The 20,205-nt window shown below is 52.5% G+C and overlaps 1 protein-coding gene across 10 annotated transcripts; it reads right to left on the bottom strand.

The window, feature by feature from the left end:
* Positions 1 to 109: 109 nt before the first annotated feature.
* Positions 110 to 20,118, bottom strand: Ehmt2 (euchromatic histone lysine methyltransferase 2). Of its 10 annotated transcripts, none has more exons than XM_090355951.1 (28): positions 19,463 to 20,118; positions 18,750 to 18,816; positions 18,440 to 18,646; positions 18,056 to 18,327; positions 14,614 to 14,713; positions 14,489 to 14,529; positions 14,198 to 14,353; positions 10,940 to 11,077; positions 10,737 to 10,851; positions 10,484 to 10,585; positions 10,124 to 10,272; positions 9,900 to 10,043; positions 9,566 to 9,801; positions 9,305 to 9,487; positions 9,110 to 9,222; positions 8,702 to 8,808; positions 8,479 to 8,601; positions 8,295 to 8,396; positions 6,823 to 6,927; positions 6,566 to 6,720; positions 6,315 to 6,482; positions 4,545 to 4,689; positions 4,154 to 4,231; positions 3,669 to 3,784; positions 3,475 to 3,561; positions 2,056 to 2,134; positions 1,730 to 1,905; positions 110 to 602 (listed from the first exon to the last, which is right to left on the bottom strand). In XM_090355951.1, the coding sequence occupies exons 1-28, from the start codon at positions 19,502 to 19,504 to the stop codon at positions 422 to 424; spliced, it is 3,687 nt and encodes a 1,228-aa protein (XP_090212077.1). In that variant the 5' UTR covers positions 19,505 to 20,118; the 3' UTR covers positions 110 to 421. The 10 variants fall into 10 exon arrangements, with proteins under 10 accessions (XP_090212077.1, XP_090212078.1, XP_090212079.1 ...); XM_090355952.1 differs by having other exon boundaries at positions 14,614 to 14,698; XM_090355953.1 differs by having other exon boundaries at positions 9,110 to 9,192; positions 14,614 to 14,698; positions 19,463 to 20,117.
* Positions 20,119 to 20,205: the final 87 nt, after the last annotated feature.

Below are 20,205 nucleotides of genomic sequence, written 5' to 3'. Positions count from 1 at the left end.
CCCACCTCCACCCCAATAAGGCAGTATCCCACTCCACTGTGCCCCTGGGACCCACAATCCCTCTGGCTGTGTGCTTCCTCCTCCCCTCCCCACAATCACTCAGACAACGTTATTACCAAACCCAACATTTATTGAGAACAAAGAAAACCAGTTGGCACAGAGGCCCAATTTTAATTCACCAAACTAACTAACATGGGGGTGAGGATGGCTAGCCCTGGAGTTGCTCACTCTCAGGGCTGAACCAGCTTCGGATGAGGGGCTTGCAGACCTCCAGGGCCTGGTTGGGGTCTCTGATGGAGGAATGTGTAAAGGGCAGTGGGTAAAGTGGCAGTGCCCCAAGCTGGGGCTGTGAGCGTCGAGTGACAGAGGGCTGTTGAGCTGGTGGCCACCAGTGTCAGAGAAGGGAGGGTACGGTCCATTCTCAAGAGTTGACAGGGGGCAGGGAGCCGAGCTCTGGCAGTAGCTCAGGGTGGGGGTCCAGGCGGGCCAGCCGGCTCTGCTCCAAGGCAATGGCCTCAGCTGAGTGCTTGCACTTCTCAGAGCCACACTGACAGGTGAAGTATTTGCTTTTAATGTCCCAAAAGCGGTCACCATAGTCAAACCTGTTAGAGGAGCACAGGATCTTGTGGAATCTTGACCAGACACCAAGAACCCACCCGAAAGATCCTGCAGATCTGTCCCCAGGAGAGACGTAGGCCCTTCTAGATGGTTCTCAAGTCCTTGTAGACTTGAGAGGTGAAGCTTCAGCACTGCCATGGAAATTCATTAAAAACGGAGGCGCCTGAGCCTCTCAGCTAAGTGAGCCAGAATCTGAGTCTCAGGCTCAGGGCTTTTTTTCATGGTGCCTGGAATTGAACCCAGGACCTTGAACATGCTGGGCATTCTACCAATGAGCTACATTTCCATTCCTTTTTTTTGTTGTTGGTTTTAAATGCTGGTAGTGGGACACGAACTCAAAAGCCTTGCCTTGCGCTTTTTGCCTGACTTTTTTGCTCAAAATGCTCTACCATTTGAACCATACCTCTACTTTCAAAGTATATGTGTTATCTCGTCCGTAGGGCGCTGTCCTTGAGCTCTTCAGCTCAAGGCTACCACCCTACTCCCAAAGTTCTTGTTTATTTGTCTATTTTTTTTTTTTTTTTTTTTGGCCTGGGCTCTCTTTGAACTCCAATTCTCTGATCTCAGTTTCCCGAGCAGCTAGGATTATAGGCATAAGCTAATGGTGCCTAGTTCAAATTTTTATTTTGAGAGGGAAGTCTTGCTAAATTGCCCAAGCTGGCCTCCAACTCATGGTATTCCTGCCTCTCCCTCCCAAGTGTGATCACAGGTATGTACAGCCACACCCGGATAGACACCTTCCCCCCCCCCCCCTTTTGGTATGCTGGTACAGGGGCCTGAAGCTCAGGGCCTCAAGTTCTTGCAGGGCTTTTCCACACATGGCTACTGGTCTACCTCCCACTTGAGCCACACCTTCAGCTCTTCATTTTTAACGCTACATCACTTTAGCCACACTTCCAGTTCTGCTTTTTCACTAGTTATTTTAGAGATAGCATCTCACAGACGTATTTGCTCAGGCTGGCTTTGAATGCAATAGCGAGATCTCAGCCTCCTGAGTAGCTAAAGGTTACAGGCAGGAGTCTCTGGTGCCTGGTCTTAGATTCTATTTTGAGGAGCCCTCTAAAGGGCACACTAGACTTTCCCATCCCAGGTACTGCCTGAGACGCCTCACCCTAGTTCCTCCCCAGTCCGAATGTCTCGGGAACTGAAGAAAGCAATGCGTGGAAATCGCAGGTCTTGGTGCAGCATGAAGACTCGAACAGGGATGATGTTGGGATCACACAGGTGGTTGATGAAGCGGCTGATGTTGCCATAGTAACGGGCATCGATGCAGTATACCTCTCCATCCTGGGGGTGGGGGGGAAGAGTACCCTTACCATATCTATCCCCACTGGCCACCCAGTCCTCCCACCCAGGTTTCCACCTGCTGACTTCCCAGAGCCTCCAGAAACCCATCCCATGGAAGCAGAAGAGACAGAGGAGGTGTCACCTGCCCACCTTGTTGTCCAGGTCAAAGAGGTAGGAGTCATCCTCTCTCACATCGGCCTCGGCATCAGAGATCAGCTCCCCGACGTACCTGTTGGGTAGGAATCACGGTTCTGAGGGGGAGCAGGTGTTGTTGGGAAGTGGCTCCAGACCCTGTCTCTCCTCACAACCCCACACAATCCTTTTCCACTCCTCAGCTGTCCACCACTGTCTGCAGAGTGCCAGGTTAACACCACAGGGGCTACAGTGGGTAACCCAGGACAGAGTGGATCCACGGAAGTGGACATTACTGGGGAAAGGGAAACACCAGAAGGAGGAAGTGGGACATGTGAGGGACATGATTCCGCCAGCTGAACACCAGTGAGTGGGACTGGCACGTGTGGGAAATCCTATGCTGATGGGCCCAGGAAGCTCTGCAGCAATGGGGGAAAGAGAAGAGGATGAAGGGGAGGGTGAGAGGATTAGTTCCCAGGGACTGCTGGGAGGGCCATTTGCTTGAGGTTTGTGTAGGAGGAACCACCCAGCAGGTGGCAGGGGAAGGGCTAGGCTGCTGGAGAGAGGAAGAGAGAGGGTGAGGAACTCTGGGGCGAGGACAGTAGAGGGAGGAGGAGCTGGTGAAGAGCAACAATGGATACGAGGGTAGCATCATGCTTGGGGCAGACAGAAGCCATGAGGGAGTGGGGTAAGCACTGGGAGCAGAGGGGAAGGCAGGGCGGTTTTTCTTAGCCAGTCCTGGGGCTTGAACTCAGGGCCTGGGCACTGTCCAGCTCAAGGTTAGCATTCTGCCACTTGAGCCACAGCAGCACTTTTGGTGTTTTCTGGGTATGTGATACCAAGGAATTAAACCCAGGGCTTTGTGCATGCGAGGCAAGCACTCTACCACTAGACCACGCTCCTGGCCCTAAGGGCAGGTTTTAACATGGACAAGCAGTGAACAGACCCTAGAGAGGTTAAGGCTCAGAGGAAGGGGCTACTTAAGTGAGACATTGATAGGGCATGTATCACAGAGAGAAACCAGATAATCCCTCTGAAAGGCAAACAAGGGCTTTCCCTCCCTAAGGTGATGATGGGAAGGTAGTTATTATCATCTCCATGTTATAGACAAGAAAGATAAAGCTCAAAGATTCAATAACTTGGCCATGAACACACAGCCGTGCAGCAGGCCTCAAAGGCAGGTCTATCTAAAAATTGCTATTTACCCCAGATAGGAAGCTGGCCCGGGTTGGGGGAGGGGGGGAAGGAGGGAGGAGAGCCTTGGACAAACAGTAGGGGAGGAAGACAAGGTAGTGGTGGCGGCAGTTCTGGGGCATGGGGTTGGGGGACCGGCTAGAGTGCCAGTAGAGACAGGACCCTCAAGGGAGGAGGGAAAAGGGAGGCTTGGGCAGTGGCAGCCATCCTGCCCAGGTGCCAAGGTACCCCAAGCTCACTCACTCGCAAATGAAAGTCCCCTGGGGGATGGTCTGCAGGGCGCGGACCCCCCAGCCCATCTTGGCTGTTCGGTAGAGCTGCAGGCGAACCCTAGGGATGGAGAGAGGCTGGTACTAGGTGCAGGGACCTTGACAAGGCCCAGGGGAGGCAAGGCAGGACAAGACAGGGCGTAGGGACCGCAGGGGTAGGTGTCTCACTTGATGCCACTCTGGACCACACGGTTCTTGCAGTTTCTCCAGCAGGAGCAGGCCTGGTTACACTCAAAGATCAGGGGGGGCTCGATCTTGTTAAACTCCTGGAGCAGCCTCCCATCCTGTGGTGCAAAGGATGACAGGGCAAACAGTGGGGGTCTCTGTGTAGGTCTCACCTCAGCTGCCCAGGATCCCCAAGATTCCAAAGGAAAAGCCACTGCTGACCCCGATCTAGAACCAAGAGGAGAGCTATGGGGGAGGCTGGGCGCTGAGGCCAGAGACCAGGAAATGCAGAGGCACCCAACTGGATTTGCATTCACCTGCGCAAAGCCCCAGCTCTGACTTGGCCGCCTCCCAGGAATATCCAGTCTTGCCCTGCCCCTTCTGTCACTTCCCGCCACTGGGCAGAGCCTAGGGAGTTCCAGCTTGAGGTCAGCTCCTCTGCAGGAATGGAGTGGCCGAGTGACCGTGGCCAAAAAGGGGTCACGTACCTTGTCATACCAGCAGCGGATGCTGAGTTGGCCACATAGGCAGTTGGAGCTGGAACAGTCATCCACACAGGTGCAGTGCTGGGAAGAGGCAGAAAGTGGCTCAACCACCCCACCCACCTCTACCCCCAACCATTGTCTTTCTCTGGGTCCATGTTTTAGGACAGTGGCTGGTAATGGATGGTCCCAGGATGAAGGGGGATTCAGTGGTGGCTGGTGACAGTGTCTCCAGGAGCTCACACGCATAACACCATGGTATAATCTAGGAAAGGAGGGGCCTAGGGTATGTGTGGACACACCCTCACCAGGCCTAGACCAGCTGTCCTTTGCAGCTGGCTCAACTGCACTCAGTGTGTCTGGGTGTGTTTTGGGGAGAGGGAAGGCCACCACACACCTGCAGGTGAGTGATATTTCGGTCGATGTTCATGGTGGATGTCTCACAGTTCTCTGAGATGTACTTGTAATCCTCAGGGCAGGGTTCCCCATCCACGCCATTCACACAGGGAATTGGCACGTTCTCATAGCCTCGAGCCACATCCCTGCAGGAAGGGGAGTGTGGAGAGGGAGCTATAACATTCCTTCCTAGTGGTGGAGTGCTTGGCTAATATATATGAAGTCCTGGGTTTGATTCCTTGGTACCATATACACGGAAAAAGTCAGAAGAGACTTGTTTGGCCTAGTGGTAGAGTGCTTGCCTAGCATGCACAAAGACCAGGGTTCGATTCCTCAGTACCACATACATAGTAAAAGCTGGAAGTTGTGCTGTGGCTCAAGTGGTAAGAGTTCTAGCCTTGAGAAAACCCAAGGACAGTGCTTAGGCCCTGAGTTCAAGTCACAGAACTGGCAAAAGAAAAAAAAAAAAAAAGCCAGAAGTGGTGGTGCTGTAGCTCAAGTGGCACTAACCTTGAGTGTCCAGGCCCTAATCCAAGCCCCAGGACTGGCAAAAAAAAAAAAGAAATCTGGATGTGAGGATATTCCTTATGTCTGGGGAGCAGGGGTTCTGAGGTTCATGGGGGTACAAGAGCAAGGATGCCAGATAAACTGTGGAATACTCAGTGGAACTTGACTTTCAGATTAATATGGAAATACATTTTAGTATAATTACCTCCCAAATATTGCATGGGACAGTCTTTTTTTTTTTTTTTTTTTTTTTTTGCCAGTCCTGGGCTTAAGCTCAGGCCCTGAGCGCTGTCCTTGGATTTTTCTCAAGGCTAGAGCTCTACCACTTGAGCCTCAGCACCACTTCTGGCTTTTTCTATATATGTGGTACCAAGGAATCGAACCCGGGTCTTCGTGCATGCTAGGCAAGCACTCTACCACTAGGCCAAACTCCCGGCCCAACATGGGACAGTCTTATATGGTGGAGCTGATCATCTGAAATTCTCGTGTGTGTGTGTGTGTGTGTGTGTGTGTGTTTAAGTGCATGTCTATTCTTGGGTTTGAACTCAGAGTTTAGGCTACTGTGCCTCAGCTTCTTCACTCAAGGCTGGAACTCTACCACTTGGGCCACATTTCCATTTCTAGCTATTTGGTAGTTAATTGGAAATAAGCTTACAGATGCTCCTGCCCAGCTAGCTAGGTGTGATCCTTGATCCTCAGATCTCACTCAGTCTCCCAAGTATCCAGGATTACAGGTATGAGCCTTGGTGACCAGCTCTGAAATTCTTTTGCAATTCCATCTATGTTGCTCAGACAGGCTTCAAACATCTAAGGTCAAGTCATCTATCCTGCTGCTTCATTCAACCTGGCTAGCTGGTTAGTATCTGGTACCACTTGGCTCTCCCTGAAATTGTAATCTAATGGTTGGTCATGGGGCGTTGTCCCTGAGCTCTTCAGCTCAAGACTACTGCCCTAGTTATCCCTTGAGCTTCAGTACCACTTCTGGTTAACTAGACGTAAGAGTCTCATGGTCTTCAGTGCTCGGGCTGGCTTTGAATCGTAATCCTCAGATCTCAGCCTCCTGAGTAGCTAGGATTACAGGTGTGAGCCACCGCACCTGGCCTGTGTTCTCTGTAGAGTCCTGTCTTGCTATCTCGGATCCTCCTGGCTCTAATCATATCCTCAATTATTTTGATCTATGTGTCAACACTAGGAGGAGAGGGGTCTAGGGCAGTTCGAGGTCTCGGGAGAGGTGGCAGTGATGTTTCTGGGTGCAGGGGCTCACCGGCAGATGATTTTCTCAGTGCGGATGGCCCGATTTCCCACCCCAAGCCGCAGCTTGCGGTTGAGCTGAAGCGCAAACCACACATCGGAGCGCTCAGGGGTCAGGTCCCATGCTGTGTCCCCCTCTTTGTTCCGTAGCTCAGGGTTGGCCCCACGTGACAAGAACAACCTGGGGAGGGGACATGGAGTTGCCGATGGGGCCTGGACTATGGAAGGCAGGACAGGGACACGGGTGGGTCAGTGGGGGCTCACAGCACGCAGTCGTGGTAGCTCTCCCGGGCAGCGATGTGTAGGGGTGTGTCCCCGTGGTAGTTGACAGCATGCAGGTCACAGCGGGCATTCAACAGGACTTCAGCAATGGCGGCACTGCCAGTGAAGGAGGCCCAGTGCAGGCAGATGTTCTCCTCCTGTGCAGGTGTATGGTAGACATAGGGTACAGGCAGTCTCTACTTTGCTCAGGGGACTGGGGTTGTGCTCACCTCCTCCCAACCCTGACCAGTGTCACTCACATTGTCGGTGAGGGTGACATCGGCACCCCGGGTGAGCAGCATGCGAATCACATCGATGTGCTTGTGTTCTGCTGCCCAGATAATGGGGGTCCATCCTCCACTGTCCTGTGGTTACAGGGGGTGAGAAGCAGAGCAAGCTCACCAAATGCCCTGGAGCCAGTCCAAGTGTGAACCCCAGCTCCACCTATAAGCTATAGGGGATCCTGGGCAAGCCCCTTAGTGTTTCCTCATCTATGAAACAGGACTTATAAAGGCCATGGCCAAAGGTTGCAGAGAATTAACTGAGCAAACTCTTTTCTTTTTTTTGAGGGGTACTGGGAACTGAACTCAGGATCTCATGTTTGACAGGTACTCTACCACTTGAGCAACACTTCTAGCCCTTCTTTGCTTTACTTTCCAAATAGGGTCTGGCATTTCTGCCTTTCACAGAGGTCTAAACTAAGCCTCCAGGCATCAGATGTGAACTACCATGTCTGATTTGTTGGTTAAGCTGGGCTTGGTAGCTCACACCTATAATCCTAGCTTCCCAGGAGGCTGAGATCTGAGGATTGTGGTTCAAAGCCAGTCCCAAAGCCAGCCCAGACAATACAAAGCTGAGAGACTCTTATCTCCAATTAATCACTAGAAAATAGGAAGTGGGGCTGTGGCTCAAGGGTAGGTCAGTAGCCTTGAGCTGAAGAGCTCAGAGACAGTGCCCAAGCCAGAGTTCAAGCCCCATAACCTCCACCACCAAAAACAAAACAAAACACCCAACACATTGTTTACTGGATCTGATCACTGGAGGTCCTAGAAAGGTAACAGCCCAGCAACAATAAACACCCACTGGTACACAGACTGGTTGTTTTGTTTTGTTTTTGTTTCTTGCCAGTTCTGGCTTGAACTCAGGCCCTGAGCACCGTCCTTGGACTTTCTCAAGGCTAGAGCTCTACACTTGAGCCACAGCACCATTTCTGACTTTTTCTATATATGTGGTACTGAGGAATCCAACCTGGATCGTGCATGCTAGACAAGCAATCTACCACTAGGCCAAACTCCCAGCCACAGGCTGTTATTATTATAAAGTATTTCCCACACCATGGAATCAGTCTCTCTTACAGAAATGCTATATTCTGAGCCCGGGGCAAAAAAAATGTTCTGAAGGGTTAGAATGTTCTCAAATGCCACGGGTCAAGTTACATGAGCCTAGGGGTTCCTCTAGACAAAGGGGGTCATCCAGAGATGGTAAACTAAAGCACGGCTGACATGTATAAACTCAGGAGCGCATACACACTTGCTAAGATTAAGACAGGAATTCACTGTTCTCCCCCGTTCCCCCCAGAACTCACTGTTCTGAAAACTGACCAAGAGAAAGCAAGCAAGAGAAAGGGTGAGAAATACAAATGAAGAGGAAAGAGAGGAGAACCCACTGAGCAGTGTGATACAGCCTAAAAGGGGTCAAAGCCCGAGGCTGGGCCAAGGAAACTCATGCGGACCTGGGCGTTGACGTCCACCTGTCCGGTGCTCAGCAGCAGGCTGACCATCTCCAAGTTCCCGATTTTGGCTGCGTGGTGGAGGCACGTGGAACCATCCTCCTCCTGAGAGAGAAATAGGAAGCCGAGTCCCTCAGCTGGTACCTAAGCCCTGTTCCTATTTCCTGCCCCCTGGTGGCTGCCGCACCTTGCTGTAGACACATCCGCCACGCTGCACCATGTAGCGTGCCACATCCAGGTGGTTGTTCACCACGGCCTCCATCAGGGGCGTCCGCTGCTGCTTATCCACTGCATTGATGTTGGCTCCAGCCTGTGACGGAGGGGCATGAGGACTGGTGCTGGGGAAAGCAGCAGAAGGGGAGGGCTCCAGGGGCCTGGTCAGTGAGGCCCAGGGTGGGGTCCTGGCTCACCTGCAGCAGCACATGGCATATTTCCAACGAGCCCTTCTGGGCGGCTGCATGCAGGGCCGTGCGCTTGCTCTGCTGGTCACTCTGGAAATTGGGGTCCAGGTTGTCCACTGCAGGGAGAGACGGATGTTAGCAAGGTAGAGGTGAGGTGGCACCTCCTCCAGAAAGACTTTGCCCTGCTGGGCATTCCCTGCACTGGCCTTCACCAGGCACTCAGCGTAAGGCAAGTGCAGAGTGCCCACCTAGCTGGCTCCTTGGTACTGCTGGCTGTACACTGGATGGAAGGCGTGGCCTCTGCCCCTGTGTCACCACCGTCCCAGCACAGCACTAGGTCCACAAGGGAAAGGACTATGTTCCTGGCCTGAGCCCAGTTCCTGACAGGGTTGCCAGGGCGGGCGGAGGGGCACTCACACAGCATCAGGATCACCTTCTGCAGCTCCCCCTGCTTCACAGACAGGTACAACTGCCGGGGGTGGAAACGGAGCTTCTTTCGCCTGCCAGGGGAGGGAGGTGGAGAAGGTGGGCTGCTCAGATTTGAGCATCGACTGCAATACCTGCCTCTCGAGCCCAGCCCCGGCCACTGTCCTGACAGCACCAAACACTCACCTTTCCGACTCCTGGATGACCAGGGCCTTCTCCAGGGCCTCCCGACCTGGCCCAGGCGGCAGGCCCACAGCTGAGAGACAACCGCCATTGGGCAGGGTGAGCGAAGGGCCTGAGCTGTCGATGGTGTCGGCCAGGGGATCACAGGGTGGGCGCCGGGGCTCTCCGTGCCCTCTCATGCGGGCACTGTGGGAGAAGGTTCTGATGTCTGGGGGTGGAGGACAGAGTGGGGAACAGGAAGTTTGGCAGCGGAAGGCTAATAACCTGGGCTGCGAAGTATCTGCTCTCCCTGGAGCATCCTGTGCCAGCGGTGGGGGTGCAGGGGCTACTGTTCCAGCCGGGGGGGTTCCCCCATCGCCCCGTGGGATGGTCACCTCCTGGGCTTCTGAAGCATCTTCTCCACAGTGTGGACAGAAGACCATCCCATTGAGCTGGGACACGCAGGCCTTGTGGAAGCGGTGGGCTACCCGGAAGTCTGGGTGGCATTCCAGGAAGGTGCCCTAGAAAAGGGAGAGGACACGATCTGACTGTCCACCTGGTGGGGGGGGCAGACTGTCCACTGTGGGCAGGCGACCTGTCTTCCCTACCAGTCACTTACTGCTGTGCAGAAGTAGCCACAGCCTGGGCAGCAGTGGTGTTTGACCATGCGGGCCCGGTGGGTCTCACAAAGCACCATCAGGGCCACGCGGCTGGAGGGCCTCATGGTTTCCCGTTTGAGGATGGCAGCATTGCAGCCCGACAGCTGTGAGGAGAGAAATGAGCATGAGGCTGGGGCCTGGAGCTGTCTCTTCCAGTCCTTCTCCCATAGGTCCACGGGCCCACCTCTCCATCCACACTCTCGGTAGCCATGCACTTGTGCCCTGCCCTCTCGCTGATTCGGTCAATCTTGGGCGCCTCCATGCGGCAGCTGCAGAGGGGCAGCTCCTCAAAGCCGCGCTCCGTCTCCAGCGAAGACGTGTCATTGGACACCCCTTGGATAAGAGGAAAAAGTAGCGCTGAAGAGGCCCTTCCCGCCACCCACTGGAAGGCTCTTCTTACTTCTAGTCTCCCTCTCCCCCCATGCCCCAGAACCCCAAAGTTTGCCATCAACACCCCGGCTCTGGCCGGATTCCCCTCCTTCCCTTTCCCTCCAGCCCAGAGGGCGCCCCCTAGTGGCTCCATGTCCCAGCAATTGGCAATTACCAGCGTGGTTGGGGGAGAGGGTCCCCTCGCTGGGCAGCTCCAGGGACCCCAGAGGGACTTCCATGTACTCACTGGGGCCTGAGGAGCCCACACCATTCACTCCTGACACAGAGACAGAGAGAGTGAGAGTGCGAGCTCACAGGCCTGGACGCGGCGGCACATGCGGTGTACATGCATGAACGTGTGTACGTGCGTGCTCTGTGGGGCTGGGAGGGGGGCTGGAGGAGACCAAGGAGCAGAGGAGAACCCTCACCTCGCAGCTCCTTGGCCCGTGGAGGCTCCCGCTTTCGACGTTTCCGAGACGGCTTCACCCATGGGCTATCTTTCCGCCATTTCTTCTTGGCCTTGCGCCTGCCGCTAGAGCCACTCTGTAGAGGAAGAAAGAGTTAGAGGTCCTGGCCTCCAGCCCAGTATCACAAGACTCACTGTGCTAGAGAGGCCAGCCTCCATTCTTACTCTATCTGACTGATTGCCTGACTCCTCATCTTCCTCCTCTTCCTCTTCTTCCTCTTCCTCCTCCTCTTCTTCCTCCTCTTCCTCTTCCTCCTCTTCCTCCTCTTCACTTAGTTGCTCAGCCAGAGCTTCAACTTCAGACTGGGAGAGAGGAAAATGGGTCTAGGGGAACAATGACCAAGCCCCTGCCCCCTAGCCACAGTGCCCTCTAGGGGAGAAGTTATGGGAGCGTATTTTATTTAGCCCCTAGGACAGATAATGGAGCAGGCCTTCAGGGAAGGCTCCCTGGAGAAGGTAAATATAGGCAGAAGAGGAAAGAAAGAGTTGGATAAAGACAGGGCACAGACTACAGCATTTAAAAAGCTGTTATAGTTACATTCAACAATGTGTGCGGCTCTTGGCAACGTAACATGAAGAACAGCAAATTCTAGAAGGCATGTAGGGGGACATTGCTTAGAAAAGCGAACCAGGAATTCTATAATGAAGGGGTCAAGCTGCCATCACCAGAACCCACCGCTGGGTCAATGTTAATGTGATGAAAAATAACCAAACATTCATTCTAGATGGGAGGCAGCACTTGAACCCACTTTCAAAATAACAAAACAGGAGGGACATGCAAAGAAGATTCTACAGCATAAAAGACTTGGTTTCTTTAACAAGCAAATTGTGAAGTGTTTTGTTTTGGTACTAGTTTTGGGACTTGAACTCAGGGCCTGTTCAAGGCTGACATTCTATTTACTAAACTTACTACCTAAGCCAAATCTGGCTTTTTGGCGGTTAATTGGAAATAATAGTCTCACAAATTTTTGTGCCCCAATCTCTCAGATTGATCTTCCCAGGCTGTTTTTTTTTTTTTTTGCCAGTTCTGGAGCTTGAACTTGGGGCCTGAGCACTGTCCTTGGGTTTTCCTCATGGCTAGCATTCTACCACTTTAGCCACAGCACCACTTTCATTTCTTTCATTTTTTTCTGTGTTGTGGTACTGAGGAATCAAAACCAGGGCTTCATGCATGCCAGGCAAGCACTCTACCACTAGGCCATATTCTTGGCCCCCAGGCTGGCTTCTAATCAAGACCCTCAGATCTCAACCTCCAGAGTAGCTAGGATTCCAGGCCTGAAGCTCTCACTAGCTTTTTTTTGTTGTTGGTTGTGAGGTTTGAGTTCTGGGCCTGGATGTTGGATTGCTGTCCCTGAGCTCTTCAGCTCAAGGCTACTGCCTACCCCTTGAGCCACAGTGCCACTTCTATTTCTTTTTCTAGTGGTTAATTGGAGATAAGAATCTCACAGACTTTAATGCCTAGCTGGCTTTGAATCGCCATCCTCAGATCTCAGCCTTCTGAGTAGCTAGGATTACAGGTATGAGCCACTAAGCCAGGCTTCTCACTAGTTTTTTAGATAAGGAAATCTACATAATGATCTTTAGATAAGGCAACTGTCAATGAAACCAATGTCTGTCTCCCTTTTGGATCTTGCCAGAAGCCTATTTCTGAAATAACTGAGGAAATAAGAAGACTGACAGAATATTTGATGGTATAACGGACTCGTTAAAGTTGGACATAGTGGCATGTGCCTATAGTCCCAGCAACCCCAGAGACTGAGAAGGAGGATCCCTTAAGCCTAGAACTCATGACCAGCACTGACAACATAGACAGACTCAGTATCCAACAAACAAAACACAAAGGGAAGGGCTGCAGTATGGCAGTACATGCCTGTAAGCTCAACTTTAGGAGAGGCAGAGATTGGGAAAATTGTTGTTGGAGGCCAGACTAAGCAAAATGTTAGGGAGAGTCCCAATTCAGTCAATGACAAGAATGTGGCCACACAGCCACATCTACTTAGGAATTGTAAACAGGAGGATCAAGGTTCAGGGTGGAAGGGTGTGGCTTAAGTGATAAGAGTATTTGCCTAGGTAGTGCAAGGGCTTGAGTTCCATACCACTCAAGAAAAAAAAAAGGGCGGGGGGACTGGGAGTTTGGCAAAATAGCAAAACCACATTGTATAGGCAAACATATAATATAAAATCAAACAAAAACTGGGTGCTATGGGCTCATATCTATAATCCTAGCTACTCAGGAAGCTGACATTTGGGGACTGCGGTTTGAAGCCAGCTGGGTAGAAGAAAGTCCAAAAGACTCCATGTCCAATTACCCAGCGAAAAAGCTGGACCAGAGGTATGGCTCAAGTGTTATAGTGCTAGCGACCAGTCAAAAAGCTGAGCAAGGCTCACGTCTGTAATCCTAGCTACTCAGGATCTGAGGGGCATGATTCTTACCTCCAATTAACCACTAGAAAACCAGAAGTGGCCCTGTGGCACAAGGTAGGCCTAGCTGAAGAGCTCAGGGACAGAAGGCCCAGAGTTCAAGCCCCATGACTCTCCCCCTCCCCCCCCCAAAAAAAAGCTGAGCAAGAACTGGCACTTAGTACTGACACACACACAAAAACAAAAATAATGCTGGGTGTGATGGCTCACATCTATAGTCTTAGCTACTCGGGAGGCTGAGATCTGAGGATCGAAGTTCAAAGCCAGTTTGGACACTAAAGAATATGAGAAGTGGGGCTGTGGCTCAAGGAATAGGGTGGTAGCCTTGGGCTGAAGAGCTCAGAGACAATGCCCAGGCCCAGAGTTCAAGCCCCATCATCCATAAAAAACAAAAACAAGAGAAGTGGGAGTGTGGCCTAGTGGTAGCGTGCTCACCTAGCATGCATGAAGCCTTGGGTTCGATTCCCTGGCACCACATACATAGAAAAAGCTGGAGGTGGTGTTGTGGCTCAAGTGGCAGAGTGTTAGCCTTGGCAGAGTGTTAACCTTGAGCAAAAAGTGTCCAAGGACAGTGAGTTCAAGCCCCAGGACTGGCAAAAAAAAAAAAAAGAAAATGAAAATGAAAAAGAAAAAACAAAGGGCCAGGAATTTGGCCAAGAGGTAGAGTGCTTGCCTAGCATGCACAAGGCTCTTGGTTCAATTCCTACGTACCACATAAACAAAACAAAAAACCAAGAGCAAAAACTACCAGTCAAGCCAAAGGGAGGGAAAAAAACAAACTAAAAACAATCATAAGGCAGTGGCAATCTGAAACAAAGGATGGCTGCCAGGGTGGAGAAGGAGGGAGGAGTGGGAGGCCTGGAATGGGTGGAGTACACACTGGAAACACTTAGAGATAAACACAGGGCAGTGAGTGAATCCGCTACCTTCAGAAGATAAGGAAAGAAAGAGGGGAAAACTGGAAAAGACTAGTGGGATGAGGATATGGGGCCCCAAGCTCACCTTACTGTCAGAATCCACGCGTTCATCCACAGAGTAGGAGTCATAATAGAGACTGAAGTCATCGCCTACCACTGTTTCCCACTCTTCCAGGGACCGGGGGTGTCCCTTCTCCAGGGACACTTCTCCGGAACCCCGTGCAGAATTCAACTCCTCTGACTAGAAAAAGAAAACTTGAGGTTTCTGGCTGTTTCCCAGCAACTGTTTCTCAAGGACAGGATATAGTTCCAGCTGCTAGGATCCCTGAAGCAGTCCCACCCTCACCCATGGAGTGGTCGGGCCCCTTTGGCTCACCAGGCTACCTGCAGAGTTCAGCTTCCTCCTTTTGGTCACCTCTGGAAGGAGAGAAAAGGAGATGACTGTACTCTAACCCCAGGACAGGCCACAGGAGGGTACATGGAGTGGAGAATGGGACTGACCTGAAGTCACCTTCCCCAGCGAATGCACATCATCACTCATGCGGAAATGCTGCACTTCTGGGGGCCGCTTCTCAGGGACTGGGGGCTGGAGCAAGAGGGACTAAGCTCAGGATCAAGGAGCAGCTACAGGGTGCTCAGGCAGGGTGGCCAAGGTAAGCCAAGTTCCACTAAGTGTCAACACCTTTTTTTCCCCCCAATGGGAGGAAACATGCCATCGCTCACTTCTCTCTCCAACACCACTGAGATGGCTCTTCTCATTTTACAAATGAGAAAACAAGCTTCACCAGATTCAAGGCAAGGTTCAAGGTCCACTGTATACCCACAACCATAGCAGCATCATTCACACTGGCCAGTCACATGAGGGCAATCCAAGTATCCACGAATGGACAGATACAGAAACAAAATGGTGTCATTTTATGGTGCATATAGGCTTCCCTATATATCCACAGGTTCCACATAGATAAAAGCAAAATTAAAAGAAATCATGTAATCTTAGTTTGTAATCCCAGCTTCTCAGGAGGCTGAGATCTGAAGATCTTGGTTAGAAGTCGGTTCAGGGAAACAAATCTGAAATTTTTAACTTCAATCAACTAGCAAAAAGCCAGTAGAAGTGTGGCTCAGGTGGTAGAGTATCAGCCTTGAGCAAAAATGCCAAGTGAGGGCCGGGAGTTTGGCCTAGTGGTAGAGTGCTTGCCTAGCATGCACGAAGACCTAGGTTCAACTTCTTGGTACCACATACATAGAAAAAAAGCCGGAAGTGGTGCTGAGGCTCAAGTGGTAGAGCTCTAGCCTTGAGAAACTCCAAGGACAGTGCTCAGGCCCTGAGCTTAAGCCCAGAACTGTCAAAAAAAAAAAAAAAAAAAAGCCAAGTGAGAGTACAAGGCCTTAAGTTCTAGCTTTCGTATTGGCACACATACAAAAAGAAATGTGCCTGTATTGATCACATACTGATGTTTTTCTTGTCATTATTCTCTAAATAATACAACCTAAAAATATTTACAGGCTGAGGATGTGGCTCAGTGCTTGCCTAGCATGCATAAATCCCTGTGCTCAATTCCTCAATACCACATGAACAGAAAAGGCCGGAAGTGGGCCTGGAGTGGGGTAGAGTGTTTGCCTAGCATGCATGAAGACCCGGGTTCAATTCCTCGGTACCACATACATAGAAAAAAGCCAGAAATGGTGCTGAGGCTCAAGTGGTAGAGCTCTAGCCTTGAGAAAGTCCAAGGACAGTGCTCAGGCCCTGAGTTCATGGCCCAGGACTGGCAAAAAATAAAACAAACAAACAACAACAAAAACAACAACAACAAAAAGAAAAAGCCAGAGTGGTGCTGTGGCTCAAGTGGCAGTACCCAGGCCCTGAGTTCAAGCCCCAGGACTGCCCCCCCCAAAAAAAAATATATATATACACATACATAGGGGCTAGGATAATGGCCTAGTGGCAGAGTGCTTGCCTCGCATGCATGAAGCCCTGGGTTCCATTCTTTGGTTCCATATACACAGAAAAAGCTGGAAGTGGCACTGTGGCTCAAGTGGCAGAACACTAGTTTTGAGCAAAAAATATCCAAGGACAGGTCCCGAGTTCAAGCCCCAGGACTGGCAAAAAAAAAAAAAAAAAAAAAAAAAAAAATATATATATATATGTATATAGTACCTATTAATGCTATTTAGAGAAGCTTTAAAGTACAAAGAATAGATGCGTGCATATGCAAATATATATAACCAAGCAAATGTGGATTTCTATACTCTATTAGGTCCTTGAAATTCAACATTAAAAAGGAAGGAAATTCTGACACAATGCTACAACATGAAGGAAACTTGAGAGCATTATGCTAAGTAAAATAAACCAGTTACAAAAAGAAAAATACGGTATAATTATAGTTACATGAGGTAGTCAGAGTAACCACACTCCAAGAAACAGAAAGAATGGTGATTTCCAGGGCTGGGGGAGAGGAGAAAATGGAGGAGTTATTACAAGATTTGAACAAAAGTTATGGCTGCGATAGGCAAGGTGGCTCATGCCTGTAATCCTAAGCTATTTAGGAGGCTGAGATGCTCAGGATTGAGGTTCAAAGCCAGCCTAGGCACACTAAAGTCATGAGACTCTTATCTCGAAGTAACCACTAGAAAACCGGAAATGGGGCTGTGGCTCAAGGGATAGGGTGGTAGCTTTGAACACCCAGGGACAACAACCAGACTCAGGGGTAGGGTGGTAACATTGAGCTGAAGTGCTCAGGGAGGCGCCCAGACCCAAAGTTCAAGCCCCATGACTGACCAAAAAAAAAAAAAAAAAAAAAAGTGACGGCAGATACCAGCTGCTCATGTCTGGAATCCTAGCTACTCAGGTGGCTGAAATGTGAGGATCATGGTTCAAAGCCAGCCCAGGCAAGAAACTTGACGAGACTCTTATCTCCTATGAACCACCAGAAAACAAGAAGTCATGCTGAAGCTCAAAGTGGTAGAGCATTAGCTTTGAGCTAAAGAGCTTAGGTACAGCACCTATGCCCTGAGTTCAAGCCCACAACTGACAATAGAAAAAAAAAAAAAAAGGACCAGGAGTTTGGCATACTGGTAGAGTACTTGACTAGCATGCACAAAGACCTGGCTTTGATTACTTGGTACCACATACATAGAAAAAAAGTGGTGCTGAGGCTCAAGCAGTAGAGCTCTAGCCTTGAGAAAGCCCAAGGACAGTGGTCTGGCCCTGCTTTCAAGCTCCAGGTCTAGCAAAAAAAAAAAAAAAGAAAAAAAAAAAAAAGGTTATGGAGACCAGTAGACCAGTGGTTGCATGACATTATGAACGCAACTAATAACAATAAATTGAACATCGAAAAATAATTTAGGTGATAAGTTTTATGTTTTTTATGTAATCAACCAGAAAGAATGAAAAAGAAGCCAGGAAGGCTATTCAACCCATACCCAGAATGAAGTGACACTAGGCCTCTTAAAATAGTGGGATCTGGATTCCTTTGTGCCTACCTCAGTCATTTCTAAAGCCTAGTTCCCCCCCCAAAAAAAATCCCCCCCCCAAAATTCCCAGTAAGCAAGTTACAAACGGTGGGGGAGTAATTTCTAAGAAGGGTTGAAAAAGCTCCTTTAGTATTTGTCTTAAGGTAGGGTAGAAGAACTGGCAGTTCCACGGTCTAGACCAAAAGAGTAATTACATTAACTATGGGATTCACTCTCCAACAGCTGTCAGTCTCCTCCATTTTTACCACCCTTCCCCCAAGAACAAAATTCCCGGAAGATAAACATAGGAGGCCCACCACAATCTTATTTAACACTTACGAGTCCCAGGAGCACCTGATTGCCTTTCTCCAGGCCTAAAAGCTACTTGTAGGGCAGCAGAAAAACAACAACAGAAAAGGCCTGCCGGCGGTTTCCCACTCCACCAGAAGGAGTCCATTCCCTCCCACTCCTCCGTCCCTGTCCCCTCCCTCACCTGCCCGTTTCCTGGTTTGGACATGGTTTTCCGGGCTCGGTGGACCTTGGGCTGACCCTCGGGGTTAGCTGGTGGAGGAGGAGGCGGTGGAGGGGGTGGAGGTTCAGGCCCTGCTCCTGCAGTTCCCTGAGACCCCGGCATAATCAGCAGCCTCATAGCTAAACTCTGGACCGACGGAGGCGATTTTCCTGCTCCTGTCATTGACATTTTGGCCCGGCTGGGACAAGTACCCCCCTTGCTGGGAGAAGAGGGGAACGACTTTGTGGCATGGCCTAGAAAAAGAGGACCAGCAGACAGACGAGAAGCCACGATAAGAAGGCCGAGCGGGAAGACACCCCCCCCACCGACCCCCCACCCCACCCCCGCCACCCCCCGGCCTCTTACCCAACAGGATTCGGGCCCCATCTCCCTCCAGATTCTCCGGCTCGTCCCCGAGGAGCGGCGTGGCTCCGACAGGAGTGTCAGCCCCTTCGTCGCCGACGGTAACAGTGACTGAGGCCGGAGATGAGGGGCCCCCGGGCTCCAGGGAGTCTGGGGTGGCCTTGGGTAGGGTCTCCTCCCCATGAGGGGTGTCCCCCAAGGAGCCGTGGACTGTAGAGGCGGAGAAAAAAAGTTCAGGCTAAAAGCGCTCGGGGAATCCTACCCGGAGGGGAGGAAGAAGGTCCGGCTGGGCCCGATCGGGGCCCGCACTCACCTCTCTCGGTGGCTCCTCGGGGCTCCTTCTCCAGCAGCAGCGCCCCCATCTCAGCGGGGGCCTCCCCCTGAGAGGGGAGACAAGGAACCGATGGGCTGGTCAGCCCGGCTGGGAGTTGGGGGGCCCAAGACGCCTGGGCCCGGGGAAGAGACAGTAGGCTCCGGGGCCTACCTCTTCCTCTGTGGGGACCCCCCCTGCCTCGGCCTCGACTGCCCGGAGGGGCTGCACGACCCCTCCCCCGGGCCCGCATCAACCCCCGCCCTCTCGGCAGACCCCGCATCTCTGGGGCCGAGAGGAGAGGAGGGGGAGGGGGCGGGGCCTCCGCGCCCCGGCCCCGCCCCCTCCTCCCGGCTGCACGCGCCGCTCCCCCTTTGTCCCCCAGGCCGCGGGGACCCCGGGCACCAACCCCTCCAGCGCCCGCTGCCCCCCAGCCCGGTGGACGGCCCCTCGTGCCCCTCGCGCGAGCTCCGGGGGCCCCGGCGCTCGCCGCCCACCCGGGGGCCGCCGGCGGCTGCATGCGCGCCTCCGTGCCCACTCCCCCCACCTCCCACCCCCTCGTCCCCTCATCCGCCCCCGGTGCTGGCCCCCTGGATTGCTGCAAGTCCCGCTCGGGCCCCCCGGCCCCGTTGCACCCCCGGAGCATTGCACGGGCGCGCGCTTCCCCCGGGCGCGCGCGCGGGCATGCACCCGCCTCTCCCCCTCCCCTTCCGCACCTCGGCGGCCGCCGCCGCTGCAGCTCCCGCCGCCGCCGCCATCGCCGCTTGCGCGGGGGGCCGAGCCGGCGCGCGGCCGCCCCGGGTCACGTGGTCCGGGAAGGGCGGGCGAGGAGGATCCTTAAAGGAGCCGGTACGCGCAGCCTGGCCATTTTTCTCCCGGGAGGACGGCCTCGGCTTAGGGCTGTGGCTCCCCTAGGCCGGGGGGGCGATGCTTCATCTCCAGCCCCAGCTCCGCGGGGAACCGGCGTGAGGTACACTTGGATCCCAGCCTCTCGGCCCCTCCCTGGCGTTAGCTGACTTGGGGGGGGCGTCCTCGCCTCCCGGCTCCCCCGGGAGCAGGGGCTGTATTTCTGTGCTGGCCCCACTGTGCTTGTCCCGCCTGAGTCGTGTGCTGACTTGTTTTCTGGCCGATCAGCTCGGAGGCCTCGGGGCCGGCCTCGTCTCCGGCGATGGGGACGTTCATAAAGGCCCCTCTCCTCTTCGCCGGCTCTAGCGTGCTGTCTTCCGTCCCTTAGAGCAGCCTCCTCTTTCCACAATCTGCAGCTAAACGTCTCTCCTTGCTTATGCCAGGCGGGTTGACGCCGTCACCTGTGCTACAGAACCCAAGGGAGTCCAGCGGCCCGAGTGACTATTGTCTAGTGACACCATAGTAAGTAACCATTTTGCCAAACACTTCTCAAGCTCCACTCAGTGGGCCACAGGCCAGCCGACGGCTTATGTTAGAAATGATACATACACAC

Source organism: Megascapheus bottae, chromosome 22, assembly GCF_031878675.1.
Source record: "Megascapheus bottae isolate mThoBot1 chromosome 22, mThoBot2.hap1, whole genome shotgun sequence".
NCBI classification, from domain to species: domain Eukaryota; kingdom Metazoa; phylum Chordata; class Mammalia; order Rodentia; family Geomyidae; genus Megascapheus; species Megascapheus bottae.
Note: the sequence above shows the minus strand (reverse complement) of the source record. Positions and strands in the feature narration are given on the sequence as shown.

Bases quoted from the DNA above. Each gene is read 5' to 3' on its own strand.
- Ehmt2 (XM_090355945.1), bottom strand. From the start codon at position 19,392: ATGCTCCGGGGGTGCAACGGGGCCGGGGGGCCCGAGCGGGACTTGCAG. The intron at 9,488-9,565 runs GTTATTAGCCTT...CTTCTCCCACAG, and splicing joins GCAGATACTTCGCAGCCCAG to TGCCCGCATGAGAGGGCACG. The intron at 3,785-4,153 runs GTACGTGACCCC...TTTGCACCACAG, and splicing joins TCCGCTGCTGGTATGACAAG to GATGGGAGGCTGCTCCAGGA.